At 36.2% G+C, this 24,340-nt stretch overlaps 1 protein-coding gene across 2 annotated transcripts; it reads left to right on the top strand.

Moving 5' to 3' along the window:
• The first annotated feature begins 394 nt into the window (after positions 1-394).
• SCA3 (DNA/RNA polymerases superfamily protein) lies at positions 395-23,570 on the top strand. Of its 2 annotated transcripts, XR_005482273.2 has the most exons (20): positions 399-1,284; positions 2,330-2,530; positions 2,622-2,755; positions 3,072-3,141; positions 3,295-3,353; positions 3,528-3,645; positions 7,936-8,049; positions 8,430-8,558; positions 15,787-16,203; positions 16,574-16,624; positions 17,548-17,618; positions 18,515-18,599; positions 18,741-18,893; positions 20,413-20,487; positions 20,618-20,707; positions 20,972-21,019; positions 21,101-21,215; positions 21,982-22,085; positions 22,851-23,189; positions 23,263-23,570. XR_005482273.2 is itself a non-coding variant. In XM_039033816.2 (19 exons), the coding sequence occupies exons 1-19, from the start codon at positions 490-492 to the stop codon at positions 22,959-22,961; spliced, it is 2,940 nt and encodes a 979-aa protein (XP_038889744.1). In that variant the 5' UTR covers positions 395-489; the 3' UTR covers positions 22,962-23,570. The 2 variants fall into 2 exon arrangements, 1 of the variants encoding a protein (XP_038889744.1); XM_039033816.2 differs by having other exon boundaries at positions 395-1,284; positions 22,851-23,570.
• Positions 23,571-24,340: the final 770 nt, after the last annotated feature.

Genomic DNA, 24,340 nt, shown 5'->3' with positions numbered 1-24,340 from the left:
AACACGGATCCAATTTTTTTTACCTACCCAACTCAATTCGAGTTGGACTACCAAATAGTCTCTGAAGGATTAAATAGAAATTAAATTCAAAACCTATAGGTATAATAATATAAAATGAAAATTGAACTCGAAGCCTAAAAACCAACCAGGTATTTTTCTACAAAAATATACATTAAAATAACACGTTGGTTCTGTACTTTGGATTTCGTCATTCATATCCTTAAAAATTGATATTTTGATTGAAATTCATATTGAAAAAAGAAAGGAAAAAAAGGGGATATTTCCCCTTCTATATCCTAATTTATTTTTTTTTCAAGAAATTTAAAATAAAACTAACGGTTGTGGTGAAATTGGAAAAAGAAAAAAAGGGAAAAAAGTATCTTAAAAATAGTCACGTTGAGCAAGAGGTTTAAGAAGGGGTTTCATCGTTCTTCGTCCGATAGACTGTATTGTCTCTTCCTCAATGCCTTAATTTTATCTTCAAAAGAAATGACAACTGCCGCCTCCTTCTTCCCAACACTTCAAGCTCCGATTCATGGCGGCAATGCATGGAAGAAACCCACCAAGAGATGCAAGTGCGAAAGAAAAACCCACTTATCATTCATTTCAACCTTCAATTCCCTCTCAAATTCTCCTCTTTCTTCTGTTTCTTTCCCCATTAACTTCGATTCCACTTCCGAACCAGTCCAACTTCAACCTCTAGCTGATTCAGTTCAAGAAAATTTCACAGAAACTCTCGACGGTTCCATGAATTTGCAGATACCCATGAGCGAAGTTCGCCAGATTACTCGAGGGGAATCATCCCAAAGAATTTTCATTCAGGATCCGCCATGGATAGCTTCATTGTTCCTGAAGGGGCTTTACAAAAGCGTTCAAAAGGAAGTGAAGTTAGAATATATGGAAATTGAGAAGAGGAAGTATAATTTGCTGAGGAGGAGGCAAATTAAGGCGGAGACAGAGGCTTGGGAGAAGATGGTTGAGGAGTACAAGGAGTTAGAAAGAGAAATGTGCGAGAAAAAATTAGCACCGAATTTGCCTTATGTGAAGACGTTGTTTTTGGGTTGGTTTGAGCCATTGAAGCAGGCTATAGAGAAAGAGCAAAAAACGCAGCGGAGTAAGAAGCAGAAGGCGGCATTTGCGCCTCATATAGAGTTATTATCTGCGGATAAGATGGCGGTTATTGTGATGTACAAGATGATGGGATTGTTGATGGTGGCACAGCAGGATGGCTGTGTTCAGGTCGTTCAGGCTGCGGTTCAGATTGGTGGTGCTATAGAGCAGGAGGTGAGCATGGAAGATTTTTTGCTTTCTCTTAAGATGATATTTTAAATGAGCTATTACTATTTTTTTTTTTTTAATGAGAAATTTTCGATCATAATTTCATTGATAGTATGAAATTACAAAAAGGCATACGTGCCATAAGAGATTATACCTAGAATTTATAAACTTGTTGTAATAAAACACTAATTTCTAGAGTCAGTTAGTACACCTAGAATTTATAAACTTGTTGTAATAAAACACTATTTCTAGAGTCAGTTAGTGTCACTGTAGCTTGAAAAATGCACACCTTTTTTTTTAATATTTGTGAGTGTTCGAGTCAGCTTACGTGTATCTTGATTAATCTGGTCGGACAATCTGTCTGTCTGACCTTACAATATTTGGATGTCCAAAAAACTTGTAGGATATTAAATCCTAGGTAAGTAGTCACTCTGGATTGAAAAAATGCATAACTCATTTGGACAACTCTAAACTAGAGTACAGTTGCAATTCTACCTCAGACTTGTGAAATTGTTATAGCTAAATTAAATCATGAATGGAGTCATAACAGTATTGTTTAATTGTATTGCAACAATTTTGTAACTTAGGAGTATGGTTTATCGTGTAAAGAGTGGATTTATAAACCTTTTTCTTTGTTTTTCCCCTTCCTATTGGTATCCTGAAAATGCTTCTCTATTCTTACCAAGCACATTTGTTATGTTCTGCTTGCCTAGTTATTCATCATGCCATCTACGAGCAGACTGCAATGTATTCAACCAAAGTGTTTAAATACAGAAGTCCGTGGATATAGATATAGGTTCAGTTTAATTGCATAACAAACAATAGATTTTAGTTCTATGATTTGGCCGTCTTAAATAAATTTCAAAATGACTCCAATATTGATTTGACATGTTACTGAACAATAGTTTGTGAGTTTAAATCACTGTAATTTGACTCTTCTGCTTTAACAAGTTCTCGAGCAAGAATTGTTGCTCTTTTCTCAGTACTCCTAAGCCATCATCAATAAATAATTGTGTAAAGGGCATGACTCTTCCTCTGAAATTTAACCCAGGTTAGAATTCAGAGCTTTCTGGACAAGGCTAGGAGTAACCAGAGAACAAAGGTTCCAGCTGATACTGAGTGTTTGAGCAAGGAGAAAGAGGTATTGAGGAAACGAGTTAATGGTCTAATTAGGAGAAGGAGACTGAAAGAGGTCCAAAAGTTGTTGAAGAAAGAAGAATTTAAGGCTTGGGGTCGAGACACCCAGGCTAAGGTTTGTGGCTACCATCTGTTATCTTATATGATTTGATGTAATCAATTCAATACCATATTTGTAAGGCTTCTCTACCAATCATACTTTGCAGCTAGGAAGTCGTCTCATAGAATTGTTAATTGAATCAGCTTTCATCCAACCTCCAGTTAGCCAGTCAGCTGACAGTCCACCTGATATTCGACCTGCATTCTGGCATAGGTTTAAACCTGTTGCAAAAACTCCAGGGTGAGATTTATTTGTTCTGTCCATTTTCCATTTCTTACAAATTGACAACCAAGCTACCAATTATGGTCCATTTAATCAACCTCCTATTTTTTCATTAGATTATGCACAGTAGGTAATGTTATAAAGCAATGAGTCGGGGATATTTGGTGCTGGTTTTTGTCATCCTTCTTTGGGTTTTCTTTTCCCTTCCCCCCCTTTTTGGAGTGGGTGAGCTGGGTGGATGGCTGCTGCTTGACAGGATCAAGTACCCAACTCTTTTCATGGCAGTTTTTTCTGAACAGCTTATCATGCTTTTGCATTTTTTTGGTGCTTGTAGGCAGAATATTGTGAAGAATTATGGAGTTATTGAATGTGATCCGATAGTTCTTGCTGGGCTTGACAGAACTGTAAGCGACTTTGTTATTCCTCCCCAACGCACACCCCCCACCCCACCACTACCTTAGAAAATTAAAGGAATAAAGTGACATATTCTTAAATGGAACTTTTTCTGCTCCTTGAATTTTCTTTTCTGAACTATTACTTTCTGTCTTTAAATGCAGGCTAAGCATATGTTAATTCCTTACATCCCTATGTTGGTTCCTCCTAGAAAATGGAAAGGGTATGGAGCAAATTGAATAAGTGCATTTTATACTGTATATTTTGGGTACTTGCTGTTGGTTACTGCATCAAAAGATACTTTAAATCTGGCTAATAAGAGATCCCGAGTGCTTTGAGGCACCTGTAGATTGCATCTTATATTTGCTATGATTATGTGATGGAAATACACTTACAGGTATGATAAAGGTGGACACTTTTTCTTACCTTCTTATGTCATGCGTACTCACGGATCAAGTAGGCAACAAGATGCCATGAAGAACATTTCTGGGAAACAGATGCAGAAAGTATTTGAGGTTTGTAAAACTTGAATTTCCCTTTTTAACGTACTTGAAATTAGTTTATTGTTCATCTGACCCCCCCCCCCCCCCCCCCCATCAGATTCATTTTTCATTGTCCTTTTCTTTTTTCTCCTTCTCCTTTTTTTTTTTTTTTTTTTTGGACATTTATGAGTGTCTAGATCAAGTTATGTACACTTTGTAACCTCACAAGACAATTTTTTAACTTTACAATACTTAGCTGTCATGAAATTCATAGGATGATATCTTAGATAGGTGGCTTCTATGGAGTTTGTACTCGATCTCCCAAAATCTTTTACCTTTTTCACATGTCCCATTGTGCACTGGCCCACGCACAGTGATTATCGTGCATTTCTTATTTAAAGCTATGTTTCAATTTAGACTTGAAAAGCAATATTATTTTTAAATGGTTCGAGATATAAAATTGTTTGGCAATTTAACATTCAACATGTTCCTGCAATGATATATTTACCTTGTTATGGTTCTTCTAGAGCATCAGCCCATTTAATCATACGTGAGGAAGTATACGATATACAACTAGTTTTATAAAGCTGATTATTGTTAGTTGTTCACAATTTCTGTTCTAAAGTTTAGTTAGACAGCTTGTTAATAATTAGTTGGACAAATTGTTAGTTGTTTTGATAAATGCTTGTAATAAACTTTTCCTATAAATAGATATCACCTCCCCCCTTGAAGGGAGAGTTTTCATTTCCAATAAAAATCAGTCTTTGGTTTACACAAAATTGGTATCGGAGCGGCTCCAAGATTCTGGGCAAATGGTGGGAAGAAGAATCCTCCACCCGAGAGAAGGAGACAACCCACAGAAAGAATGAGAGGCGGAGGATACATCCGTCCTCTCTCCAAGAACCACGACGTCATGCTTGCTGTCCATCAAAGATTCATTGGAGGGAATTCAAGAAACATTGATTACTAGTCAAGAATCGATAGTGGCACTTTTGAGGAGGGTAGATTTTGTCGAAGCGCCAACTCAAGATGATGAAGAAGGTCTAGCCTTCAACCGACATTGTGCAAGAAGGGGAAGGCGTGGCACGAGAGGACCAAGATTCATGGAAAATCTTCAAGAAAGACCTCTAAGAGTCCAAAGACAGCAGCTAGATAAACCAAGAAGGCAATATTTTGTTCAAGAAAGGTACCAATAATATCAAGATTGAGACTCGTCAAGTGAAGATGATCAAGAAGATGAGTTTCTTCTTCCAAGAAGGGGAAGAGAAGTTAGATATGATGTTAGAGGAGACCCTCACGATTACAAGATGAAAATTGATTTACCAACTTATGATGGAAGGCAAGACATAGAGACTTTCTTGGATTGGTTGAAGAACACGGAACACTTCTTTGCATACACGAATACACCCGAAAATAAGAAGGTCTAACTTTTGGCATTGAAATTGAAGGCTGGCACATCAGCTTGGTGGGATCAATCGGAGGTTAATAGAAAGAAATTGGGCAAGAGACCCGTTCGGTCGTGGGAAAAGATGAAGCGGTTGATGAAAGAACACTTTCTCCCTTATAACTATGAACAAGCTCTTTACAATCAATACCAAAATTGCAGACAAGGCCCTCGGTCAGTCGCTGAATACATTGAGGAATTCCATCGGTTGGGAGCTAGGATTAATTTGATGGAGAATGAGCAACATGTCATTGCTAGGTTTGTTGGTGGCCTTCGCATGACATCAAGGAAAAGGTAAAATTACAACCTTTTTATCTTTTATCCGAAGCCATTTCTTTTACTGAAACTGTGAAGGAAATGAATGAAATTCGGTCCAAGAACTTTTCAAGAAAGGGACCTTGGGAAGCATCCATGAGTAAGAAGCCCACTGCTGTGAATAAGGTAGTAAACCAGTCAAACCGACCTTCCTTAGCTAAAGGGAAGGATAAAAAGCCCAAGAAGGGGCCCTTATAACCGGCCTTCCTCGGGCAAGTGCTTTCATTGTGGCCAAGCTGGCCACCTTTCCAACTCATGTCCCCAGCGCAAGACTGTTGCCTACTTAGAAGATGAAGAAGAAAATGTGTTCGAGGGTAGTGAAAACAGTGAAGATGAAGCATAGTTCATTGAATTGGATGAAGGAGATAGGGTTTCTTATGTTCTACAAAGGGTCTTAATCACCCCAAAAGGAGACACCAATCAACAAAGACATCGTCTTTTCAAAACTAGATGCACTATCAACGGGAAGGTGTGCAATGTGATTATTGATTGTGGGTGTACCAAAAATTTTGTTTCGAAAAAGCTAGTGGCTGCTCTAAACCTCAAGGTGGAGGCTCATCCTAGTCCTTACAAGATTGGGTGGGTAAAGAAAGGAGGTGAAGCCCAAGTAGCTGAAATTTGCACCGTTCCACTTTCAATTGGGAGTGGATATAAAGATCAAATAGTTTGCAATGTAATGGAGATGGATGTTTGTCATGTACTTCTAGGGAGGCCGTGGCAATATGACACTTGAGCCTTGCACAAGGGGAGAGAAAACACATACAAATTCCAGTGGATGGATAAAAAGGTGGTATTACTCCCTTTGAACAAGAAACTTGAAGATGGAGTGAAAGAAAGAAAGGGGACAGCAAGCATTTGTTTACCACTGTAAGTGGCAAAACATTCTTGAAAGAAAGGGAGATTGATATCCTAGGACTTGTTGTTGAAAAGTCCATAAATGCACAAACTGAAGAAGTTCCAAGAGAAGTACGAGAACTATTTGCTGAATTCCCTCAGCTAATGAAAGAACCCGAGGGACTACCTCCCATGCGAAACATTAAATTGATCTACTTCCGGGAGTTACTCTTCCACATTTACCTCATTATTGAACTCTCAGTTTAGTTTGGTTCAGTTTGGTTCAATTACTTTCGGTTTTCAATCTGGTTCAATTAAACTTGTTTCAGCAGGTTCAGTTTAGCTCATTTGGTCCAGTTTTTCAGTTTGGTTCAGTTCATTTGAGTGGTTCAAATCAGTTTATTTTGGTTCATTCAACTCAGTCCGATCCTGTTCAGTTTACTCCGTCTAGTTTATTTCAGTCATCCTAGTTTGGTTCAGTTTAATTAGTTTTATTCACTCAATTTGGTTTGGTTTAAAGTTGGTCCAATTTGGTTTATTTGCGATTATGGCAAATCTCCTTTTTCACAAAGGTTTTTGTTCCAATTTCAAATTAGTCGTTCGTTGGGATTTGTTTTAGATCTCTATATGAGGATCTTTGTTTTCAGCCTAGAAGTTATTGTAGGTTTTATTATAGATCTCAGTATGAGGATCTATGTTTCTAGTCTAGAAGTCTTTGTTTTTGTTCTTCGTGGGTTTCTGTTTCTAGCCTACTTTATATTTTCGTTCTTCGTGGGTTTCTATTTCCATCCGATATCTGCAGATTTGTTTCGGAAGTTATCTTTGCAAACTCAAGTTATTCGCCGATCTACCACCTTGAGTTTGTGGGAAGGTGTTAAAAGGAAATTAGGATTTTATTCCTATTTTGTATTTTCCATCTTAATATTTTCCTTTTTTGTTTCTTTCCTTTGTTGGGTCTACTAGAGTCTATTTATTTTGTAGTTCTTTGTACTCTAAATTATTCAATTATATATACAAATTTAACAATGATCACTTGCAAAAAAGTACTTCATCATATAAAGAAGCAATAGACAAGTCACGAAGCGAAGTTGAATTCCAAATAAGAGATCTAAAGGTTTCCTATGGGAACCTACAACAAGTTGAAAGACAGACAATTGGGGCCGTTCAAAGTACTAGAGAAATATGGGTCAAATGCTTACAAAATAGAACTACCAAATGACTTACACATAAACCCTGTCTTCAACATCGCATACCTGAAGCCATACTTTGCTCTGGATGACTTCTGCTTGGCAGATTAGAAGTCCTCGAGGACGAGTCCAGTCCTAGGGGGTGGAATATGATGTACAACTAGTTTTATAAAGCTGATAATTGTTAGTTGTTTACAATTTCTGTTTTAAAGTTCAGTTAGACAGCTTGTTAATAATTAGTTGGACAGATTGTTAGTTGTTTTGATAACTGCTTGTAATAAAATTTTCCTATAAATAGATATCACCTCCCCCCTTGGAGGGAGAGTTTTCATTTCCAATAAAAATCAATCTTTGGTTTACACCACTAAGTTTTTTCCATATGGTAGTGCATTGGTAATTTGAATTTGACAAGACATTTTAGCAGTTTTTTTTTGTTGGTGACACAATCTTTTTATTTTATTTGGCTTATGAGTTTCCTTTGGTGCTTCTATCATATTTATAGTTGAGTCAACCTGATAATGTGCTGAAATGGGTTGTTTACAGGCGCTGGATATGCTAGGGAGCACCAAGTGGAGGGTGAATAGAAGGGTACTTAGTGTGGTGGAGAGTATTTGGGCTCAAGGTGGCAATACAGCTGGCCTTGTTGATCGAAAAGATGTAAACTCATGATACTGCCAAAGCCATTCCAACAATTATTTTCCCTGTGAAAGTGTATTCTCCTTAGTATCATATCGGATAATAGGATATCAGTAACAATATAGTCAAGCTTAATGCTAACTTGGATTTCCATTCATAAGTGGCCATGCTTCCTCTTTTCATATTTTCTTTTGCCTAGGTATGGTCATGCTTATTAAATGACGAATATTGCACATAAAATAAAATGTTATATAATGTGAAATTCTGTTAAAAAATTGGTCCTTGGTGAATAAAATTCTTGGTTGTGTCATAATGGCTATTATTAGGACAAGGATTCTGCATGAATTTCTGGTTATATGCTTATTATGTGGTTGATTGATCCACTCTTCATTGGCATGTAGGTTCCAATTCCAGAGAAGCCTCTTGGGGATTTGACAGATATGCAAGAATGGAAATGGAGCATGAGGAAGGCAAAGAAAATCAACCAAGAGTTGCATTCCCAACGATGTGATGTTGAACTTAAGCTTTCGGTAAGTTTCTTTTCTAAAGTTGGAATGAGGATAGCTTTCCTCTACCTGAGAAATGTAATATGCTGCCTAGCTAAGAAGCATAGATACGGACACAAACACGACACGACACTTCGATATGCTAATTTCAAAAAACTAGAACACGAACATGTTGGGGATACACTCTTTTTAATTATTATTCAGTATTCTTTTAGGATATATATAAATTTAACATAAAATACTAAATGCACTATCAAGTTAATTAACAACTGTAGGAGATGAAACGTTCAAGTTTCTAATTTCAATTTTGTCTTTAAAATTAAAAAAAAAAACTTAGTTTAACATATTATTGATTTGGGCTTTAAAATTGAGTCCAACATAAAAGGTTAGACCATTTCCACTTTAAAAAAAAATTCATGCGTGTCTAGGAAGTGTCCCAAACGTGTCTGAAATTTTGTTTTTTTTGTTGTTGTTGTTGTTTTTTTTTTTTGTTTCCCCCCTCCCTCCTTTCATGTTTCATTTAGATAAGAAATATTTTGTTGTTAAATGAAATGAGGGGAAATCCCAACCCCAATAGATGCTTATGACAACGTTTTTCAATTGGAAACTAAATAAGATAAACTAAAATGAATAAATGAATGCTTAATTTTGCACCAATAAAAAACAGTGGACAAAACCAAGTCCAAAAACTTTTCAAAAGAGGAAAAAGAATCTCTGAAAGACATCCATGGCGCTCGCCCAAAGAGTCCAAAAGAAAGTATGCATAATTGCCAATCAAACCATTTTTTTAGTACCACCAAAAGGATGACCCACCGAAAGTGACACATGGATGTCAAAAATGTTATTAGAACATGCCAGAGACTAGCCAAAAGCATCCAAAATAATATGCCAAAATTGAGAAGCATAAGGACAATAAATGAGTTAAGGACTCATGATGGCTCTGACACATGATGCACCAAGATGGAGGAAGAAACATATAAGGCATACGACGTTGTAAGTGATCAATAGTATTAACAGCACCAAGGCTAAGCTTCCATAGAAAAATTTTAATTCTCTTAGGATAGTGATCTGTTCATATAATGGAATAAAGATTTTTCACAAGTGCCTCAACCATACCCTCAACCATACCCACTAAGTCTTCCATAAGAGATTTAACGGGAAAAAGATGAAGATGGATCAAGGAACCAGGATCAATCATCAGGAGAAGGTAGGAAACTTAACAGTGGACAAAAGATGGGATAATGTAGCCTATTCAAGCATCTCCAAATCATTAAGATTACCGTCTGTCTGAAATTAAAATAAATAAATAAAAATAAGACACAAACACTCTCCTTAAAATGGAGTGTCTTGTGCTTCTTAGCTGCCTAGCTTGTTGAATGGATATGAGGTCTGATCAAATGTGTTGTAATACATAACTCTTTCTTTTATTTCTTGTGATGATTTTACAAGAGGGAGCACCCCTTATATACACAACTATGATAGCTAAGTATGGAAAAACCTATAACAGTAAAAAAAATGTACATATGGTAAGAATAAAAATAAACCCTAATTACAGGGAATAAAATCATATGTACAAGGTAGGAGGAGATTTTCCATATTCAACACTCCCCCTCAAGCTGGGCGATATATGTTGATTAGGTCCAGCTTGGTTTTTAAGTCTTCAAACATATTCTTGAATAGGGCTTTTGTTAGTATGTCAGCAATTTGCCTCTTGATAGGTATGTAGTTGAGTGAGATGCTTTTGTTTTCAATTTTTTCTTTAATAAAGTGCCGATCAATGTCCACATGCTTTATGCGATCATGATAGACTGGGTCTTTGGCGATACTGATAGTAGCTTGATTATCACAGTGTACCTCCATTGGTTCTTTTGATTTGATTTTAAGTTCAGATACAATACTTTTGAGCCACATTCCTTCACACATTCCTTAATCTAGAGCTCTTAGTTCTGCTTCGGCATTGCTCTTGGATACTACAGATTGTTTCTTGCTTCATCAGGTGACTAAATTCCCCCATGGTGCAATATCCGGAAGTTGACCTTCTGTCTATTTTTGAGCTTGCCCAATCGGCATCTGTGAAGATTTCGATGTTTCTTCTCTTAGATTTCTTGAAGTATAATCCCTCTCTTGGAGTTCCTTTCAAGTACCTAAGTATTCTTTATACAGCTTGCATATTGTCTTCTGTTGGATTGTTCATAAATTGACTTACAAAGCTAACTACAAAACAGATTTCAGGTCTTGTGTGAGTTAGGTAAATCAATTTTCCAACTAGCCTTTGATATTGATCTTTGTTAACCATTTTGTGATTGTTTTCTTTGATTATGTGATTATTTGTGTCAATTGGCGTATTAGCAAGCTTGCAACCAAGCATTCCAGTTTCCTTTAACAGGTCAAGGACATATTTTCTTTGAGAAATGCTCAAGCTTGTTTAGCGGGCTACTTCCATTCCTAGGAAGTATTTAAGGTTGCCTAAGTCTTTTACTTCGAATTCCTTGGCTAAGAGAAGTATTAGATTTCTTATTTCTTCTTCATGGTCTCTTGTAAGGATAATGTCATCTACATAGACAATGATAATTGCTATTTTACTCGTACAAGAATGTTTGATGAAGAGAGTATGGTCAGATTGACATTGTAAGTATCTGTTTTCCTTTACCACTCTTGAGAATTTATCAAACCATGCCCTAGGAAATTGTTTTAGGCCATATAGGGATTTTTTGAGTTTGCATACCTTATTTATAGTTTGAGTAGATTCTACACCGGCCGGTATATCCATATACACTTCTTCTTCTAAGTCTCCATTAAGGAAGGCATTCTTTATGTCTAATTGGTGAAGAATCCAATTATTATTCACAGCTAGGGAAAACAGGACACGAATAGTATTTAATTTTGCCACCGGGGCAAATGTTTCTTGATAGTCAATGCCATAGGACTGGGGGAATCCTTTGGTGACGAGTCTAGCTTTGAACCTATCTATTTCTCCATTAGCCTTGTACTTGATGGTGAAGATCCATTTGCATCCTACTGTTTTCTTTTCTGGAGGTAGGTCTGTTATTTCCCATGTGTTGTTCTTTTCCAAGGCCTTTATTTCGTCTAATACAACAGCTTCCAATTAATGTCCTTGAGGGCTTCATAGACATTGTTTGGAATGTAAACTTGGGATAGTGTAGTTGTGAATGCTTTAAATTTGGGAGAGAGGTTTTTGTAGGACAGGTAGTTTTAGATGGGATGCATCGTACAGGTTCTTACCCCTTTCCGTTTTGCAATAGGAAGATCAATGTCTTCAGTAGGTGTTTCAATTGTGGAGTTGGAGACATGATTTTCCTGTATTTCGGTTGGATTTTGATTGAGTACTGGTGCATGTTCAAGGGTGTTCTTCCTTCTAGTATAGACTATAGGATCTTTCCTACTTTCTGGTGGGCTTTGATTGGGAATATCTATTTCATGTATATAAGGAACATACGGAGCACTCTCTTCAATGAGATCTAGTTTTTGGTTTCCTTCGTTTTCCAGAGGTTTTTCGTGTTCTATGAGGGTGGAAGGTTCAGTGGTGTCTTGCTTTTTGAAGTAAGGTTGGGTTTCAAAGAAGGTTACATCTATAGATGTATAAAACCTTTTTGTAGTTGGTGAGTAGCATTTGTATCCTTTTTGGCTTGGAGCATAACCGAGAAAGATGCATTTTATTGCCTTAGGATCTAACTTACTCCTATTGGGTCTATGATCTTGGACAAAAATTGTGCAACCAAATATTTTTAAAGGAACCTGAGAAAATAATCTATCATGAGGAAATACTTCCTTAAGTTTTTGTAAGGGAGTTTTGAAGCCTAATATTCGAGAGGGAATTCTATTAATAAGGTAGGTGGCTGTTAGAACCGCTTCTCCCCAAAGAAAAATAGGGGGTGTTAGCGTGACACATTAAAGCTCTAGAAACTTCTAGGAGATGTCTGTTTTTTCTCTCCGCAATTCCATTTTGCTGGGGAGTGTTAGGACATGTACTCAGGTGGGCAATATCTTTTTCATTTAGAAAATTTTTCAAGGAAGTGTTAAAATAATCCTTAGCATTGTCAGTGTGAAGGATTTAGATTTTGGTGTTAAAGAGATTGAGAATCATGGCAAACAGATTCTGGAATATGGAAGTAACTTCAGATTTTTCTTTCATTAAAAATACCCAAGTAAGTCTAGTGTGATCATCGATAAATGAAACAAATCATTTAGCTCATGTTACATTTTGAACTCTACTAGGTCCCCAAACATCACTATGCATCATAGAAAAGGGATAAGAGAGTTTATATGCGCTTACCGGATATGAGGATCGAGCCAACTTTGCCATTTCACAAGACTCACATTGAAACACCTGAGAACTTTTATTGAAAATATCTGGAAACATTCATTTCAAATATAGAAAATTAGGATGTCCTAAACGATTATGCCATAACATTATTGTACTATCATAATTGTCTTTAGAAGCCAAAAGTAGATGTACTAACATAATTATCTTTAGAGACAACAAAATTAGATGTACTAGATGCACTATCATAATAGTCTTTAGAAATAAAACGAGATTTGCTAAGACCTAACTCCTTGACTTGTGGCTTAAGAGCATTAAATATGTAGAGATCCGAGGTTTCCTTAGCGTTGCCAATCATCTTCCCCGAATTCAAATCCTGAAATATGCAATTATGTGAGTAGAAAGTTGCACTGTAGTTTTTCATAGACGTTTGTTTGCTTATGGAAAGAAGATTGCATTTAAGATTTGGGACATGCAACACATTCTCTAATACTAGATCTTTAAATACAAACACATTGCCAATTCCCATTACTTTAGAATAGGTACCATCGGCAATCTTTACAGTAATTTGACTGTTACAGTGTGTGTAGTTAGTTAAAAGTGAGATGTCACCTGTCATGTGATCTGATGCACCAGAGTCAATAATCCAAGTACTACAATTTTCTTTGGTTGCATTAAGGGCACAAAGAAAGTTACTTGATTGTGCCATTGTTGCTACGCTGGTTTCTGATGTTTTTTGAGTAGGTTTCGGTTGGCCGAATAATTTTTGGAGAAGGTCCAACTGCTCCTTAGTAAACACATTATATTCAGGGTTGACGTTACCTTCTGATGATGTACTTGCTTGATAGGCCACGTTTGTCTCCTGCACCTTTGTTGGGCTTCCAATCTGGAGGTTTTCCATGAATATCCCAACACACTTCTTTAGTGTGTCCTGGTTTTTTACAGTGTTCACACCATGGTCTTGGTTTTCAATTCCTGTGTAGTTCTGATTTCGATTGTAACGGTTATCACGAGAATTACCAAGGTTTCGAGCAAGTAAGGCTGATCCTTCAGATTCAGAATTTGCAGTCACTCCTAACATTAGTTTCTTCCTACTTTCTTCTCTTCTTACTTCTGCAAACACTTCTCTGATGTTAGGTAATGGTTTAATAGCTAAGATTCTACCACGTACCTCATCGAGTTCTTTATTAAGGCCAAGCAGGAATTTGAACACTCGTTTTTTTTCAACTATCTTTTTGAATGTAGCTTCATCTGTAGTGCACTCCCACTTATGGCTTTCAAAAACATCCAGTTGCTGCCAAAGGCGAGATAGTTGAGTGAAATAGTGAGTAACTTGCATATCCCCTTGCCGTAGCTCATGGATTTTTCCTTCAATTTCAAATGACTATTTTCTTGGTCAGAATAAGTTTCACGGGCTGCTTCCCAAATTTCGCTTGCAGTTGAGAAGAGTAAAAATCTTTCACCAATCTTTGTCGTCATGGAGTTGATTAGCCATGATATTATTTTCCGTTTTCCATGTCTTGTATCTTTGATCAGTTTGGTCTAGGATAGGATTTTTGCTTGATAGGTAGTTTTCCTTTCTTTTTCCACATATGAACATCATGACTGATTGTGACCAATGTAGATATTTCCTTCTATTTCATTTGTGATTAGTGATTGGAAGAATGGTCCCTTCAGTATTGTTAGAATTTATGGATGCCATAGAAAAATAGATGAATGGCAAAACAAGAAATTAAGGATGAAATAGGAAAAAAAAAGGAAAACTTATAAAAAAAACTCTCCAGACCCGGTTTCTGTCAAAAAACCCACTCCAGACCTGGTTTCAATTGGGTCCAAAAATGCTCCAGACCCGAAAATTTCTCCAAACCCGACCCGACCGGGTTAACAAAAACTTACCGACCCGATTAGGTTAAAAATTGCTTGACTCGTCACGATCCTCCTTAACATGATCCAACCTACGATATTTATCGACCCGGTTCAGCAGTCGATCACCACTCTGCATCCACGATCAGCAGCCACCCACGATCGGAGACGACGCTTACGAGAATCGGCACCCATGGTCGACGACTTTGAGCCACAGTTGACGACTTTCGGTTGATGAACGAGCTTCGTGGTCGTCGGTCGAAGAATGTATTTTCGGCCGGGAATGCTTCGATTAGTATCAGCTGTTCATGAGAGTTGGAGTATGAATTTGCTTCGGACGTGAAGCTCCAAGGAATCTGATGCACTGCTTCAAGGAAAACGGTATGTTTGAGATTTCAATGTTATGTTTTTCTTTTCTATGGTTTTGGACGTGAAACCTATAGAAAAGATTCAAAGAGAGGGCTCTGATACCATGTTGTAATACATAACTCTTTCTTTTATTTCTTGTGATGATTTTACAAGAGGGAGCACCCCTTATATATACAACTATGATAGCTAAATATGGAAAAACCTATAACAGTCAAAAAATGTACATATGGTAAGAATAAAAATAAACCCTAATTATAGGGAATAAAATCATATGTACAAGGTAGGAGGAGATTTTCCATATTCAACAAAATGTGCTAAATGTAATATCTCCCTTCTTTTGTGGACTTGGCCTTTTTGGATGCCCTTGAATTCTTTCATTTTTTTCTCAATGAAAGTGTGGTTTCTTATTTATTTTTTTTTTTAAAAAAAATGCTAAATTGGTTATGCCCATCCCCCCAATAAACGTCGTTACAGATGTTCTTACACATGAAGATAAATTATTTCCCTTTTTTGTTGAAATTTTTTGAGATTTCAATCAACTACAGATCCCAATTCTATGAATTATTTGAAGGACATACCAACAATGGTCCTGAAATTTGATTAGTGATTTTCATCCACTTCCATCTTAACTTTTAAGAATAAATGAATAATTCAGTATGTTATGTATATGCTAGACTTTTCATTATTGTGGACATAATTATTTAAAATACCATTAATCAGTTATTTGCCTTGAGCTAGGTTGCTCGCAGAATGAAGGATGAGGAAGGCTTTTATTACCCTCATAATCTTGATTTTCGTGGCCGAGCTTACCCAATGCATCCACATCTAAATCACTTGAGTTCTGATCTCTGTCGAGGAGTCCTCGAGTTTGCTGAAGGACGACCTTTGGGAAAGTCTGGTTTGCGTTGGCTAAAGATACATTTAGCTAATTTGTATGCTGGTGGTGTTGAAAAACTTTCCTATGACAGACGTGTAGCATTTGTGGATGACCATCTGGATAGCATATTTGATTCTGCAAGTAACCCAGTTAATGGAGATCGTTGGTGGTTAACTGCTGAAGATCCTTTCCAATGCTTGGCCGCTTGTATCAATCTATCCGAAGCCCTAAAGAGCTCATCACCTCACACTGTCATTTCCCATCTGCCAATCCATCAGGTGGTATTCCTTTTTTCCCCTCAGATACAACTTTCACGTGTCTGTATAATCAGTTTTGTGACATTTGTGTCGAGATAATCTGTTGGATGATTTCTTATAAACATTCTTCTTCCATTGTTCTTCTTGAAGTCAAGTATATTCCTGTACAAGATGTTTTTTCCATCTCATACCTCCTTGGCTTTACAATTTTCATCAAGGAAGATCGTCTATATTTTGTATCTTTATTTGAAATAAGTCGTCATTCCCAGAAAAATCTAGATTATTTGCTATCTTTGTTTGAACTTGATATCTCTCATCTTTTGTACATTGCTCGATATATATTTCTTCATTTGAGCAATGTAATGACAGCTTAAAAGTCATGATTTTTCAGGATGGGTCATGCAATGGCTTACAGCACTATGCAGCTTTGGGAAGAGACACTGTAAGGCCAAATAATCTTTCCCATCCTCATATTCCTTCCTTATTTATTATTATGTTTTTAAAACAAGAATCAAGCATTTAATTGATATGATGTAAAAGAGTATGAGTTCAAAGAGATACAAACTCACTACTCACAAGGGACTGAAGAAGAGCAAGAAGTCAAAAAGACTACATTGAACGAATAAAAGCATCCCAATTATTATAAATATTATTAGGAGACTAAGACTCAAAGGAATTGTAGAGAGAACACCATAAGGAGGCCTTAAACTTGGCAATATCAAAACACTCCTCCCAAGGTTTGCTCTTGCCTTCGAAAATCCGTTGATTGTGCTCACACCATAATTATGAAGATATAACCTTGGTTACATTAGAGCTGTTTTCAAATATAGGAAAATGAACCAAAATATTTACAAAAATAGTAAAATTTCACTCGCGGTCTATCGCAGATAGACTACGATATTTTGCTATTATTTGTAAATATTTTCAGCAGTTTTGCCTTTTAAAATAATTCCCTTTGCATTACCCATGACATTCCTTCCTTATTTTATGATTGTTCGTACAAAAAATTAAAATTAGTATCAGTAATTCCCTCAACTTCTTCATGAGTCGTCAAATAATATATTTAGTGACGGTAAATTATAATGTGATAATGTCACTATCTTCCTTTCGGCTTCAAAGTTTATTTCTTTTGTCTTGCATCAGCAATTCTGTTCTTTTTCAGGATTTTCCGCTTCTTTTATCTCCTAAATGTTTTCATTAATAGTTTATGAAAAATAAGAACCCAGGTTGCAATAAAAGCTCCTTCTTTCATTAGGATCTGCATGGCTGATCTATCACAGGAGTCTCTTATTATCATTTCACATGTGGTGTACTTGCTGATGTCGAAATTCTAGATTCTAAAAGAGTATGTTTATGGATTTCCAGTTAGAAGCAGCTGCTGTAAACTTAGTTGCTGGAGAAAAACCTGCTGATGTTTACTCGGAAATTGCTGCCAGGTATGTTCAAGTCTTCAATCCAAGGACAACTTAGTCATTACTGGTAGCAGTTAGCAGTATACTTTTGTGGTACAGTAACTGACAGATCAATGCCCTGTAATTTTTTTTTTTTGTTTCCTGTAAAATAAATTCCTGTTACTCATGCGTCATTACTTCCAACAAGAAGCAAATGTGTTCTGGTAATTTTTCTGCCAGAGATAGTAGTGAAAGAAAATTTTTGGAAAGAGAAATTTGAGAGACCATTCGTTGTATGACTTCTAAAAGTTCTATATCTAATGTTCCCTTTTGGTTAACACCTATTTGATGATTTTTTTTTACTTCAACTTGTTTCGTTGATTTTTTTTAATCATCCTTTTTCTTTACTTTTTCTGGCCGTCCAAAGGACTTCTAAAGATGCGTGAGGGTCTAGAGGATTTCTGGGATTTGGTTAGATTCCTAGTGTCGAGACAATGCACTCCTTAATGATTTTTGTAATTTCAACTCCCTTTCAATTTAGCCAAGTGGGGAGTGCCTTTGTATAACTTCCTTATTTGGGAGATTGTTTATCTTTATACAGCTTCTTAATTAAAATTCCGTTTCTTACAAGGAAGAAAAAAATGGTTAGCTACCTATCCACACAAGATCAGATTAAATTTAATACCTCTGTGAGGGCTTCCGTTCCTAAGATCTTTTGTAATTACAATACTACTAGCTAGATGTAATTGTTTTGGATTGGGGTCCTTGTGGTTAGTTGGACTTTTTGTTAGGTTATTTATTTATATATCTTTTTTTCGTGTACCCTTGTATTTTCTTTCATGTTTTTCAATAAAAACTTGGTTCCCATTATATATATATGTATATATTTTGGTGAAAATTTATCTGTCCACTTTTGTTTTACTTCTATTATTGGTCAACAGGGTTCACACTATCATGATCAGGGATGGTAACAAGGATCCAACGACAAATCCAAATGCTTTACTGGCTAAGATCCTCATTGATCAGGTTTTTCTTTCTTGGCTTAGCCACCAAGCTACAGTTTATTTCCCCTTGAAAGTAGATATTTTATGAAGATGCCGATTTTAAAACTTTTTGCTTGTTGAGATTTACGTACTTTTTGAATTAGTCTATCTTTTTGAGGTTCAGGTTGATCGCAAACTGGTGAAACAGACAGTGATGACTTCTGTATATGGTGTCACATATGTTGGTGCTCGCGAACAAATTAAAAGAAGACTAGAGGAGAAAGGCGTTATTTCTGATGATCGACTACTGTTTAGAGCGGCCTGTTATGCTGCTAAAGTGAGTACCTTACTAATAGGGGATCAAGTACATCATTATACGGATAGATTAGCATTGTTGTTTTGGAAATTGAATTTCTCATACTTAAAATAATAATGGGAAATGATAATATTAATTTCATTGATTGAATGAAATTACAAATAGGCGAAAGCGCCATGGGACTTACATATTACTTTTCCATTCTGTAATAAGGGAGGTCAGATTGTAATTACAAAAATCAGACACCAAGAAAGCGAAGTATATAACACGTGATCTAAAAAGTCCGTGAAATCTAACTCTATCTTAAAAAATGTGGCAATTTCGCTTGTTCCATAGGAGCCATAAGAAGCCTTTAATGATGAAAGTCCATGTAGTCTCAATCTCATTCTTCAAGGGATGGTCAATAAGGAGCATATTTAAAAGAATGAGAGGGTCATTTAGGAACACCATGTTGTAATTGAAGTAGGATAATATTCTCCTCCAAAATGATTGTGCAAAATCACAGAAAACCAAGATGTTCATAATAGTCTCATTGTTTGATGACATAGGGCACACCAGCTCGGGGTAGATATAATCCATGGAGCCTTTTTTAGGAGAACATCATCAGTGTTTATGCTACCGTGGCTAATCCATCAGTGTTTAAAACTAAGACTTCCTTTGAACCTCATTGTAAGGGAATATTTGGTAAAGAAGTGTGAAGATGAGTCACCAGTCTTGATTTGTTTGCTCGTAACATTGACAGCCAACAGCCATAACTTTTTTTGTGTTGTCCGTGTCCCTAGCTTACAAGAGTTTGAACACCCCCCTCTCCCCACAAAAAAAAAAAAAAAAAAAAAAAAAAAGAGAGAGAGAGAGAGAGAGAGAGAGAGAGAGAAATGAAAGAAAAATCCTGACCTAGGCGAATCCACCATTGAAAATCCCCACAAGTCTTTGCTGTGAAGCTTTCTGGTCGGAGTAATGATCTAGGTTTCCAGATCACGAATACCTGACCTAGGCTATAGAGGATATATCTCTTACGTCAGTCTCAAAATTTACCTTAATCATACTTTGGATGAAGACCTCCGGACCCTTGCTGGTCTTCACTTAGCCCCCTTGCTGTTGGAGTCCTTATGCTCATCTCCCCAAAATCCTGTCTAGTGGTTTTGTGGTAAGGTGAGAGTTACATAAAGGAATGCGATTTAGTGCAAGGATTTTTCTCCTCTCGTTGGAGAGAGAACAGAATATTTCAAGATCAGTTTAGAGCTAATGGAGTTTATGTGTGTGTGCTTGTATATTTTGCAGCATAATGCCTCCACTTGGAGGGTATTACAAGGGGAGTTTTGTAACTTTCCCTCTTTATTTTGTTAACCTTTGGATTTTCTTTTTTCTTTATTTAATGCCCAGTGGATTAGGTTGGGGCTGGGAGATGTTTTATTTCCTTGGTCCTTACTTTTCTACCTCTTCCTTTAATAAATGGGAACGGTTTCTTTCTTTCTTTTATTATTATTTTTGTTTTCCAAAATGGTGACCATGTCTAATATTATTATAACCTTCTTTATAGGTGACGTTGGCTGCACTTGGAGAGATATTTGAAGCTGCACGTGGGATAATGGGTTGGCTTGGTGATTGTGCTAAGGTATGCCATTCTGACTTGTTCTGGCCTTCTGGATGGTAGGCTACTTGCTATCTACATAAAATGACATACTTTGGGCATTCCTTTTAACTGTCACTTGAAGTTTTGATTGTTAAATTTGTCATTCTTGAAGGTAATTGCTGCAGATAACCAGCCTGTGCGTTGGACCACTCCCCTTGGTCTCCCTGTGGTACAACCTTACTATAAAAGTGAACGGCATCTTGTGAGTAACTGCTTTGTGGAATCTTACAGCTATATAAGCGTACAGAACTCTGGTGTAATGGGCATGGGAGATTTTATAGCGTTAGTGGTGCAGAGTTAGGAGGATAATAGTTTTTTAGTTCCTGAGCATTTGAATTCATTTTTTGTGCTCTGTACATGAATATACTTGTATACTGGCCTAAGAACTGTGGTCGATTATCTAAAATCTAACTGCAAGCATCCTTATTAAGGAAGACAGTCATCAGTTTTTATTTTTGTGCTGCAGATTAGGACATCTCTTCAAGTTTTGGCATTACGACGAGAGGGTAACTCGGTAAGCTTAGTCACTGGTCATGAATCATATGATATTCTCCAGATTGTCATTGACCTTATTTGACTGTTACATTATTTCCAGGTGGATGTTAGAAAGCAGAGAACTGCATTTCCTCCCAATTTTGTACACTCACTGGATGGTTCACATATGATGCTCACTGCTGTTGCCTGTAGAGATGCTGGCTTACGTTTTGCAGGTTAGTTTTTTCCGGTTTATCAGAGCAGATCCTTGACCATTGAATAATCTTCGCACTGGGGAAGGGAAAATTGTCAATTGGAAATAACTTGAAGATATAATTCACATGAACTTGGTGGATTAAGGCATTAGCTCAATCATTTAGAGATCTTACTAGACTGTCAATTTTCTTGGTATTAATCCTTCCCTGTTCATGGCAACGACTTCTAATTTGTGCAACAAATCTATGGAATATTCAAGTGCACTATCCCAAAACCAAATGAAGCCACATAATTATGGAGAGATTATACAATGATGTGTGCTCCCCATTAACTTGTGCTGCTTGTACTATTACGGGGTCAGCAGTAAACTCATAGATAAGTAGCACGGAGCACTTATAATTTTTACTCTAATTCTAAGCGAGCTTCCAGTCCATTGCAAGGTATATGTGTTCTAAAACCCATAATTCAATTGCGCCATTTGTTGGTGGTGTGGTCAACTAAAGCAACTGTTGTGGACCTTATTGAATTATTCCTCAAACAGTTTATCTATCAATAGATTATTTGACGTCAGTAGTTATATAGAATATCCAGTAAAGAAAATGAGAAGTAGAACAACGAACAAGGTGCACGAGCAACAGAGTATATTATTATTTTATCGATATGTTGTCACAAATAAATGTTAATTCATTTGGTCTTAATGATTTTCGAGAATGATAACTTTCGAGAATTAAAATCTGTTAATGTATTCTCAGTCTCACCTCACCTAGCCAAGTACTTCTGTTTCAGGGGTGCATGACTCCTTCTGGACACATGCCTGTGATGTAGACCAGATGAATCTGATACTAAGGGAAAAATTTGTGGAGCTTTATAATATGCCAGTTCTTGAAAGTGTAAGTATGCTGTTATTAAGTTTCTAATGGGAAGAGCTTCTACCAGCAATTAAGAAATTCAGTCTATATTTAAGGAGTCCAAACTTTTATTTTTAGAAACCAATATGCCTACAGGTGTATTTTGTGTAACAGTCCCCATACTTCCAAAAGTTATATTTTAACCTCTGTGGTGACAAGTATTTCCACTACTTTACACTTTTTGACGTATTCTGCAGATATTTTTCAGTTGTAATTTTTTGTGATAATCAGCTCATTGCCCACCTTACTAATTGTCAAGAGAGACTATTTTATTGGTATTTGAATTAGACATAAGTTACCCAAATGAGGGTTTTTGTGGAATCTTTGAAAGGAAAGAAAGAAAGAAACAGTTGGACTTTTGAGGATAACTGCTGTTCTTTTGATTCTTTTCGTCTAAATGTGCAACTTCGATGCTTCTTGGTGTGCACAATTCACACAAAATTATTTTCTTTTGTTATTATAGCCTTTCCATCATTATTACAATTGAAAAGCTCTCTCATTTAATTGCTACGATTAATTCATTTTTTTCAACGTGTTTGTTTGAATTTTTTTACTTTCATTTTTTTGTTTCTTTTATTTTTGTGGGGTTGACCAAAGGGAAGTGGATGCGTAAATGTAATAAAAGTTGATATACTTTACACTTGTTTCTCGACCTTGTTTGATTTTTGGACTTTTTCCTGGTTGAATTTTGATCAATTAACTATATACCTAGATAAATTATAAGAAATTATTTTGTTTTCTTGCCAGTTGCTCGAAGGCTTTGAAACAACATATCCAGGGTTGACATTCCCTTCCCTTCCTGAGAGAGGCGATTTTGACTTGCAAGAGGTTCTTAAGTCTCCTTACTTCTTCAACTGATTCTTCGCAGCCCAACAGCAGGCATGACATTCTGCAGAAACAAGATTTAGTGAAAACTTGTATAGGAAACAATTTTAAGTAGTAGATGTAAAGCTGATACAAGAAACAGGAAGCGCGAAGGCCAGAGCTGCTTTGATCGTGGCAGGAATGGCGAAAGCATTCCAATTTGTTGCTCAGCTCTTCTTGCTCTGCAATCCTGTCAGCACACTATAAACATCCTGCTTTCAGGTAAATGAACGTTTTCTCGGGTTGTCTCTCTAGCAGATCTTGATGGATACTCACGCTATCTATGAGCTGACAGTAATTCAGCCGAGACCGAGACTCGAGCAGGCATCTTGGAGTTGGCAGCTTTTTTCATCTGACTTCCGACTTTGAGCGTTCACTTACATGCTGCAGATGAGTATTCTTTTCTCCCATATCTTAATGTATAAAATTTACTCAGTATCAATTAGAAAGGAAAAGCAGGGTATTAGAAAGCCTTTGTTTTCAATTAGAAAGGAATGTGAGCTATTAGAAGCCTTCATTTTGTGTATGTGTATAGGTTCCCTAGTAAACTATGTACCATATTCTTTCAATAATTAAAGCAAGCTATCTTTTTGAGCCCTCCAAGTTATATTTAAACATTTTTTAATCATACAATTTTCTTAATTGCTGAGCATCCAGTTTGACCACTAATTTTAAAGCCAGGTATGTGGAAACTTTTCTTGTAGAAAATCTTGAACTCGTCCTCATTCCTCAAAGTTGGAGATGTGGGATGAAATTTTCCTCAGGGATGGAGAAGCCCCAGTTCAACCTTGCCATCCTTAATCAATCAGATATTGTTTTACTTAAACAATAACAAAATGCCAGTTATATTATTGTTACAGTTTCTTTAGATTAATTATTTTAAAATTATTTGTTAATGGCAACATGTAAACAAGTTTATTTTGATAACGTATTTACTCCTTTCTTTAAGATTGAAAGTTTAAATTCACACGTATACGTTTGTTGTATAGATAATAAGGAAATTTTGATTTAAATTATAAACATCTCAACCAAACTAATATCAAACAATTCTTAAAGCCTCGTTTGATAACAATTTTGTTTTTAAAATAAAGCCTATGAATACTATTACTTTCAAATTTCTTCTTTTGTTATCTACTTTTCATTAATAGTTTAAAAAATCAAGCCAAATTTGAGAACTACAATAAGTAGCTTTTGTTTTTAGAATTTTGGCTAAGAATTCAACAATTATGCTGAAGAAAGTAAGAAATATGGATGAAATAAGTTTAAATTTCAAAAATAAAAAATAAAAAACCAAATAGTTACTAAATGGGGTCTAAGAAATCTATTTCATCAATCAAAGAGCCAAACTTAACCCAAAAATGAATAAAAAGTTG

The sequence above is a fragment of the Benincasa hispida genome, chromosome 6, assembly GCF_027475165.1.
Source record: "Benincasa hispida cultivar pf3 chromosome 6, pf3_genome.v1.1, whole genome shotgun sequence".
Classification (NCBI taxonomy): domain Eukaryota; kingdom Viridiplantae; phylum Streptophyta; class Magnoliopsida; order Cucurbitales; family Cucurbitaceae; genus Benincasa; species Benincasa hispida.
Note: the sequence above shows the minus strand (reverse complement) of the source record. Positions and strands in the feature narration are given on the sequence as shown.

Excerpts from the sequence above, each read along its gene's own strand:
- SCA3 (XM_039033816.2), top strand. The coding sequence starts at position 490 with ATGACAACTGCCGCCTCCTTCTTCCCAACACTTCAAGCTCCGATTCAT. Across the intron at positions 3,646-7,935 it reads AGATGCAGAAAGTATTTGAG|GCGCTGGATATGCTAGGGAG; the intron begins GTTTGTAAAACT and ends GGTTGTTTACAG. Across the intron at positions 20,708-20,971 it reads ATAAAAGTGAACGGCATCTT|ATTAGGACATCTCTTCAAGT; the intron begins GTGAGTAACTGC and ends TTTGTGCTGCAG.